Source organism: Gymnoscopelus braueri (genome assembly GCF_963280865.1).
Source record: "Gymnoscopelus braueri genome assembly, chromosome: 22".
Taxonomy (NCBI): Eukaryota; Metazoa; Chordata; class Actinopteri; order Myctophiformes; family Myctophidae; genus Gymnoscopelus; species Gymnoscopelus braueri.
The window spans coordinates 28075134-28084432 of NC_137624.1; the positions used below are offsets into that span (position 1 = coordinate 28075134).

General features: G+C 42.0%; 1 protein-coding gene across 3 annotated transcripts in view; it reads right to left on the reverse strand.

The window, feature by feature from the left end:
* garnl3 (GTPase activating Rap/RanGAP domain like 3) overlaps positions 1-9299 on the reverse strand; it is a 138854-nt gene that overhangs the window by 21779 nt on the left and 107776 nt on the right. For all 3 annotated transcript variants that reach the window (XM_080419800.1, XM_080419798.1, XM_080419799.1), the window contains exons 24-25: positions 926-992; positions 36-143 (exon numbers count right to left, since the gene is read on the reverse strand). In XM_080419800.1, coding sequence (XP_080275926.1) covers positions 36-143; positions 926-992 — 175 coding nt within the window. The remainder of the gene's footprint in view (positions 1-35; positions 144-925; positions 993-9299) is intronic.

Sequence of the window (9299 nt, forward strand, 5' to 3'; positions counted from 1 at the left end):
ATTATGGTCTGTTGTTGTTGTCGTGGCAACCTTACCGATGGCATTAGGCATCTGGTTCCAGCTGAAGTGGAAGTCAGAGGTGTTGGCCTGGATCATGGGCGTGGAGCCGTTGAACGGACACACTTTCATGTAGTAGCAGATATCTGCATGATGGGACACACAACCAGTGGTGTAAAGTAACTAAGTACATTTACTCAAGTACAGTACTTTAACCCATTAAGACCTGAGAAGATTCTAGAAATATCTTCTAAATCCTAACAATTTTTTGAAAAAAAAAAAAACTTTTTTTTTTCCCTCGATTTTTCAAAAATAGCAGATCTACAAGTTCGTAGCGCGGCACTCGGTGCCGCGCTATGAGCTTGTATATCTGCTATTTTTGAATAGCCCAAGACATCTAAAGTGACACAGAAGCGTTCCAGGTCTCAATGGGTTAAGTAAAACTAATTTAGGCACTTTTACTTTACTTTACTACTACAATTGTCTATGCTTTTACTTCTACTCCACAACATCTCGGAGGCAAATATTGTACTTTTACTCCACTACAATTATTTGAAAAATTTAGTTACTAGTTACTTTGCAGATATAAATTATGACATTATAAAATATATTAACCACTTTAGCCCTATTTTATACCTAGGCTATTTGAAAATAGACGATCTACATGTGTCGCATCGCGACGCGTTGTGATCTTGTAGATCTGCTATGTTCAAACATTTTAGTACATTTACTTTTGGTACTTTAAGTACATTTTGATACCAATACTTTTGTACTTTTACTCAAGTACATTTTGAATACCGGACTTTTACTTGTAGTTACTAGTATTTCTACATTACTTAAGTAAAATATTTGAGTACTTTTTCCACCACTGTTGACCAAAATAAAAATAAAAACTTGTCAAAACAGGGACAGTTGAGGAGAGACTCACAGTTGTAGCACAACAGCAGACCGGCTTCACCGTCTTCATAAACATCGATGGCTGCTACAAAGTTCACCTGCAAGCAAAACACAACTCAGGTTACAGCTCGGTTTGTTCTCTCAGGGGTAAATGAGACCACTGCGACCAATGCTTAAATCAAAGCTGGAAACCTTTCTTTCTTAAACCTATATTTATTCAATCATTCAAGAAAAAAAGAAAACCTATTTAGTCTTATTGGACAAAGCAAATTATTTAATTTTGTATTAACCCATTCAATCTGGCAACGCATCTGTGTCATTTTAGATTTCTTCGGCTATTCAAAAATAGCAGATCTACAAGCTCATCTGTGCCGCGCTATGAGCTCGTAGATCATAGCAGACCATAGCAGAATTTGACGAGTTAACTCGTCCATGGCAGGCAATGAGTTAATGCCGTACTTAGAAATTCTATGTCACACAAAAGTAGCAAAAATAGTCGATCTACAAACTCAAAATGAATGCAAAGGGAGTGTGCTTAACAGCACACCTTCCCTGTTTGTACACACACAAACCGGAAATATTGAATAGTCGAGCTTTAACCCTACATACATAGGCTACTTGAAAATCTAACGTCCGTTCAAAGTGGGTTAAAAACAAAAGCACTGTAGAAGCAATTTCACTGTTTACTATTAAGGACGTTGAGGTCATAAAAACAAGCACTCCTCTTCCCAAACACTCCGCTGAACGTTGAGTGGTGTTGGGTATGGTGCAGCAGCTTAATATGTTGGTGTGGAAACTCTATATTTTAGTTCTGCATCTAAAAAAATAAAATCGGTTAATTCGGTACGGGTCGTTCGGTTTTGGTACGGGGTCGTTCTGTTCGGCACACCGGTGTGGTTTGGTACTTTACACCACTACTACGAAGAGGTTTTTTCTCTAGTGTGGATACGCTGCTGGTGTGTCTTTAGAGTGCCGAATCGACTGAAACTCTTGTCACACTGTTTAAGTGGAATGTTTTTTCTCCTGTGTGGACACGCTGGTGACTTTTCAGGTGTTCTAACTGACAAAAACTCTTCTCACACTGTTTACAACAGAAAGGTTTTTCTCCAGTGTGAGTGCGCTGGTGATTCTTCAGGTGATCTATCCGACTGAAAGTCTTCGCACACTGTTTACAATAGAAAGGTTTTTCTCCAGTGTGAATACGCTGGTGTTTTTCAAGGCTACCTAACTGACTGAAACTCTTCGCACACTGTTTACAGTAGAATGGTTTTTCTCCCGTGTGGACACGCTGGTGTCCTTTCAGGTGACCTAACTCAGTGAAACTCCTGTCACACTGTTTACAGTGGAAAGGTTTTTCTCCAGTGTGAGTACGCTGGTGTCCCTTAAGGCTACCTAACTGACTGAAACTCTTCGCACACTGTTTACAGTGGAAAGGTTTTTCTCCGGTGTGGATACGCTGGTGTTTGTTCAGAGTACCTAGCTCAGTGAAACTCCTTTCACACTGTTTACAGTGGAAAGGTTTTTCTCCAGTGTGGATACGCTGGTGTGTCTTCAAGTTATATAACCGACTGAAACTCTTGTGACACTGTTGACAGTAGAAAGGTTTTTCTCCAGTGTGGATAAGCTGGTGTGTCTTCAAGGTATCTAACCGACTGAAACTCTTGTCACATTGTTGACAGATGTGAGTTTTCTTTCCTGTATCAGTCAGATGATGTCTCTTTACTCCCATTTGCGTTAAAGTCTTGGTAGACTGTTGGCTACTGTAAGGTATTTCTTCCTCTGAGTTTCCTTGCTGCTGGCTCGTCGTCGGGAACAGTGGGTTCATCGTCAAAGCTGCCGCTATGCATGGGCTGTAATGGTCCAAGAATGTAATGATGTGTGACATTATGATCCAGGAGTGGTTATGGGGCAATTACCAGCAGAATATCAAGTGTATGGATCTCTGCTAATAGTTCCTCTCGTAGGTGATGCTTTCTCAATGTCTCTCTCCATGTGTGTCATTCACATGGTGCAGTCTGGTTTTAAGCTGAGCTGATTCAAAGCTCACGTCATCATTATGTTGTCATGATGATGTCAGCTATGCCCAAATATGGAGTTCCATGTCATTTACTGAGATAAAGTTTCAGCCCGGTCAAACCTCAAAGGCCTTCAGTATGAAATTAAGTTCTGACATGAGAATAATGACACAGTCATAATTTATAACAGCTTGTGGCAAGCTAAACAATAAAAACTGCAGCATTAATTACATAATCATGCAACTCCTTTGAACACAATAACTCCTACAATTTCATTGTATTAATGAATTTGTATGTTGTATGTTCAAAATCTGTAGTTCATTTCCTTTGCCACCAGATGGCCGCCAGGGCTTTTTTTTAGCATCGTTTAAAGCCACGTCCCTTTCCCCTAAAACCACGGCCCTTTTGTAGGGTGGGGTATATATAAGAAATGAAGGGAAAGCCACCCTTTTGAAGGAAACGCCCACATTCCTTAGCCCAGGGGTGGGCGACTTTGATGATGAGAGGGCCACTATATTTCCACACTCACTCCAGAGGGCCGCATTGCATATACTGTCGGGCAGACATCTCTTATCTCCATATTTTAACTGTTTTCGTTAATTAACACATTCCCTGCCATTGACGGAGATCTCCGTCATTTCCAAAAAAAAAGTTAAGACCTGATACCGATTTTACAAATGTCTTCTAAACCAGTTCTTTCAAGATTAAAAAAAAAATGTTTAAAAACATTGTAGATGTACAAGCTCGCTCGTGACGCGCTGTGAGCTGGTACATTTGCTATTTTTGAATAGCCAACGGGTAAAATAAAAAAATTACACAGTTTTCCAGGTTTTAATGATTAGGGAAAGATTCAGGTTGAGGACATAGCGTTAGGATAAGGCATTTATTTAGAACAGGTGTGGGAACTTTGATGATGAGAGGGCCACTATTTCCACACTCACTCCAGAGGCCACATTGCATATACTGTCAGGCATACACCTCTTACAGTATCTCCATATTTTAAACTTTTTTCATAAATGAATGCCGTACTTGTCACACAAAAGTAGCAAAAGTAGCCGATCTACAAGCTCAAAATTAATGCAAAGATAGCCACCTGTTTTATGTCTCTCAGGTGGGGGTAGGGAGTGTGTTTAACAACACACCTGCCCTGTTTGTACACACAGAGACCAGAAACACTGAATAGTCGAGCTTTAACCCTACATACATAGGCTACTTGAAAATCTAATGTTCGTTCAAAGTGGGTTAAAAATAAAAGTGCTGTAGAAGCAATTTCACTGTTTACTATTGAGGACGTTGAGGGTCATAAAAACAAGCACTCCTCTTCCCCAACACTCCGCTGAACGTGGAGTGGTGTTGTTGTGAATGGGTATGGTGCAGCAGCTTAATAACCTGACACCGTCAAATGGAAGAAAGCTTGCGACACACATTTTGTTTCACAGCGTACTTGCATCTGAGACTCCGGGCGCAGAATCGATGACAGACAGTTTTTCTTTTTTTCAAGCTACTAGGCAGGTGATTGGATGATCCCGCCCCTAGCAGCCGCTGATTGGTTCGGACACGCAGTGTTCGGCCATCTCTACTCCCTTCGCAATCCCAGACCTCCCTGAAATCAAATGCAAATGAGATTTCCGGAGGGAGGGGGTTTACCAGGCTAGCAGCTTAATATGTCGGTGTGGAAACTCTATATTTTAGTTCTGCGTTTAAAAAAAGAAAATCGGTTCATTCGGTACAGGCCGTTCGGTTTCGGTACGGGGCCGCTCTGCTCGGTACGAGGTCGGTCTGCTCGGTACAGGGTCGGTCTGCTCGGTACAGGGTCGGTCTGCTCGGTACGGGGCCGTTCCGTTCGGTACACCTGTGTGGTTTGGTACTTTACGCCCCTTCTAAGAAGAGTTTTTTTTCTCCAGTGTGGATACGCTGGTGGTGTCTCTTTAGAAGTGTCGGACCGACTGAAGCTTATGTCACACTGTTTACAGTGGAAAGGCTTTTCTCCCGTGTGGACACCTTGGTGACTTTTCAGGTGACCTAACTCAGTGAAACTCTTGCCACACTGTTTACAATAGAAAGGTTCTTAACCAGTGTGAATACGCTGGTGTGTCTTCAGGTGATCTAACCGACTGAAACTCTTGTAACACTGTTTACAGTAGAAAGGTTTTTCTCCAGTGTGAGTACGCTGGTGTGTCTTAAGGCTACCTAACCGACTGAAACTCTTCGCACACTGTTTACAGTAGAAAGGTTTTTCTCCAGTGTGGACACGCTGGTGTGTCTTCAGGTCACCTAACTCAGTGAAACACCTGTCACACAGTTTACAGTGGAAAGGTTTTTCTCCAGTGTGAATACGCTGGTGTGTCTTCAGGTGATCCAACCGACTGAAACTCTTGTAACACTGTTTACAGTGGAAAGGTTTTTCTCCAGTGTGAATACGCTGGTGTCCCTTAAGGCTACCTAACTGACTGAAACTCTTCGCACACTGTTTACAGTAGAAAGGTTTTTCTCCGGTGTGAATACGCTGGTGTGTCTTAAGGCTACATAAATGACTGAAACTCTTCGCACACCGTTTACATTGGAAAGGTTTTTCTCCAGTGTGAATACGCTGGTGTCCCTTAAGGCTACCTAACTGACTGAAACTCTTCGCACACCGTTTACAGTGGAAAGGTTTTTCTCCGGTGTGGATACGCTGGTGTCTCTTCAGGTGACCTGACTCACTGAAACTCTTGTCACACTGTTTACAGTGGAAAGGTTTTTCTCCGGTGTGGATCAGCTGGTGTGTCTTCAAGGTATCTAACCGACTGAAACTCTTGTCACATTGTTGACAGATGTGAGTTTTCTTTCCTGTGTCAGTCAGATGATGTCTCTTTACTCCCGTTTGCGTTAAAGTCTTGGTAGACTGTTGGCTACTGTAAGGTCTTTCTTCTTCTGAGTTTCCTTGCTGCTGGCTCGTCGTCGGGAACAGTGGGTTCATCGTCAAAGCTGCCGCTATGCATGGGCTGTAATGGTCCAAGAATGTAACTAATGATGTTTGACCTTATGATCCAGGAGTGGTTACGGGGAAATTACCAGCAGAATTTCAAGTGTATGGATCTCTGCTAATAGTTCCTCCCGTAGGTGATAAAGGCTTCCTCGATGTCTCTCTCCATGTGTGTCATTCACACGGTGCAATCTGGTTTTAAGCTGAGCTGATTCAAAGCTCACGTCATCATTACGTTGTCACTATGATGTCAGCCATGCCCAAATATGGAGTTCCATGTCATTAACTTAGGGTGACCACCTTCAAACAGGCCCATTGAGGGACAGATTTCGCGGGAGGCGCGTGCATGAGGAATAGCGCACGCGCACATTGGGACATTGCTCTGCTTGTGCGGGACGCGGGACAGAGGGTCCAATTTCGGGACTGTCCCGCGAATTTCGGGACGGGTGGTCACCCTACATTAACTGAGATAAAGTTTCAGCCCGGTCAAACCTCAATTGGCTTCCAGTATGAAATTAAGTTCTGACATGAAAATAATGACAGTCATAATTTATACCAGCTCGTGGCAAGCTAAACGATAAAAACTGCAGAATTAAATAACATAATTATGCAACTCCTTTGAACAGAACAACTCCTTAGGAGAGAGAGATAATACAATTTCATTGTATTAATGAATTTGTATGTTTCAACTTTAAAATATGTAGTTCATTTCTTTGGCCACCAGATGGCCTCCTGTTTTTTTTTAGCATTGTTTAAAGAACACGCCCCTTTCCCCTAAAGCCACACCCCTTTTGCAGGGTGGAGTATAAGAAATTAAGGGCACGCCGCCATTTTGAAGGAAACGCTCACATTCCTTAAAAGTTAGATTTATGGGCAGGGTAATTAGTTATGCCTAAATAGACTATTTTGTGTATGTGTGTGCCTGTGTTTGTGTGTGTGTGTGTGTGTGTGTGTGTGTGTGTGTGTGTGTGTGTGTGTGTGTGTGTGTGTGTGTGTGTGTGTGTGTGTGTGTGTGTGTGTGTGTGTGTGTGTGTGCGCAGTGGTGGAAAAAGTACTCACATTTGTTACTTAAGTAAAAGTATCAGTACTGCAATGTAGAAATACTCTGTTAGAAGCAAAACTCCGGAATTCAAAATTTACTTAAGTAAAAGTACAAAAGTATTGGTATCAAAATGTACTTAAAGAGGTGGTGCCATGGTTTTGCACTTTTTCTGTTTTTCATGTGTCTATGAGGTTGATAGAACTTCATTAAGCCCCCTGGTGTTGTTTTTATGGTGTTTTATGTCTTCTCTGACTATTTTGAGTTTCTACCTGGAGGCTGAAACCTTGAGGGTCAAACGTGCCAATTGAGAAACAGCGCTTTAGTGACATAGTAAAAACATACCCTCCCCCTCATTATCATAACACGACAGGTGTGGGCATGAGGAAGAGGAGGGACTAGGACAGGTGGGTGGTGCTAAGGTGGTGGAGGAGATGTTAAGGTGAGAACCAGGTATACTTAACTCTATAAACGCCATTGACTCGAAAACGCGTCAATAACTACTTAATCCACCCACGCCATTGACGCGTTAGACGCGTTGGATTTGCGTTCATTGTTTAATCTCTGATCGCGCTATGCTGCTTAAAATTCAATGTTATTCTCGAGTTCCACTTACTTCACCCATATCTGCATCCGGTTTCATGTCCTGGGTTCCGTTTCCGGTTTTTGATTATTTTCCCCCGGTCATTTCGTCCAAAATAGGTAAACAAACGGTTTTTCACACGGTATGACGGACAAACGGACAGCTTCTCTTCTATAATCTATGGTCTGGGTGACGATCAGTCATCGCCGTCGTGTGTCACAACGTAATTTTGACGATCAAAACAATCTGGGAGGACGTCACATCCGTTTTCATGGTTTTCCCTGTCTAATCGCCCAAGAAGGGTAACAGTGACACCAGGAGCTGATCAAGCTATCATGTGCTGCTCTCTGGTGGCGGATTTGTGCGGCGTCTTTAAAAAACAGTCTGTTCAATTATTTTCATGAAAATTTTCAAAATATAAAAAAAACACAAAAATTGCTGGCAATGGGGGAGTACTTTATGAAAATACTCTGGCAGTCAAAGAGTTAATGAACTGGAACCGTGTCCACATAAAAACATAATTTCAACAATTTCTGTTCACTTTTTTGAAAAAAAACTTCCTCCTAGTATAACCATAATACCTGATGATTATGTTTTAGGGGGGGGGGGGATTAACTGAAAATCACGGCACCCCGTCTTTAAAGCAGAACTACAAGCTCACACGCATTGTGAGCTTGTAGATCGGCTATTTTCAAATGGCCAAAATGTATATACGACAGATCGAATGGCCAAAACACAAATGGCCAAAACACAAATGGCCAAAACACACACGACAGATCGACCAGCAGAGAGCAGCAGATCGACCTCTCGATCACTCGCTCACTCGCTCGACCCCCCCCCCAAACAGGCTCAAACAGTCCAAACGTCATATCCGGATATGGCGTTTTCGCTGCTCGCCGATCGGGCTTCAGATCGTCGGTATACACGACGACGATAACAGTTCGTCATCCAGACTAAAGAAAGTAGAACTGGATCTCTCCATTCGTTTTTTATACCGTGTGAAAAATCGTGTTTTTCCCTATTCTGGCCTAAAATGACACTTTCAAGCTTCTAGAGAACCGGAAACGGAATCTGCGTCATGAATCCGGATCCGGGTGAGTGTGAAGTGAACAGAAAGAGAATCTGATGGTGAAAAATACACAGAACAGCGCGATCACAAATTAAACAATGAAAAAGCTATCAGCGAGTCTAACGCGTCGATGGCGTGGGTGGATTAAAGGGATACTTCACTTTCACATAAAATAAACATTTAAAAAATATATTAAAAATAAATGAAAAAAGTAATGGAAAAATCACGGCCCCCTCACGCATTAGAGTGTCCTACTAATGTGTGAGGGGGCCTTTATTTTGCCATAACTTCTTTCATTTTTTTTTAATATTTTTTTTTAATGTTTATTTTATGTGAAAGTGAAGTATCCCTTTAAGTAGCATTTGACTCGAAAACGCGTCAATGGCGTTAAAAGAGTTGATGTACTGTATGTATGTTTTGTAATAATAATCAAAACCTACAAAGTAACTAGTAAACTAAAGTTTTCAAATAATTGTAGTGGAGTAAAAGTACAATATTTGCCTCTGAGATGTAGTGGAGTAGAAGTAAAAGTACAGAAAATTGGAAGTACTCCAGTACAGTTAAAGTACCTAAAAATGTTACTTAAATACAGTACTTGAGTAAATGTACTTAGTTACTTTACACCATGGTGTGTGTGTGTGTGTGTGTGTGTGCGTGTGCGTGTGCGTGTGCGTGCGTGCGTGCGTGCGTGCGTGCGTGCGTGCGTGCGTGCGTGTGTATGTGCGCGTGTGTGT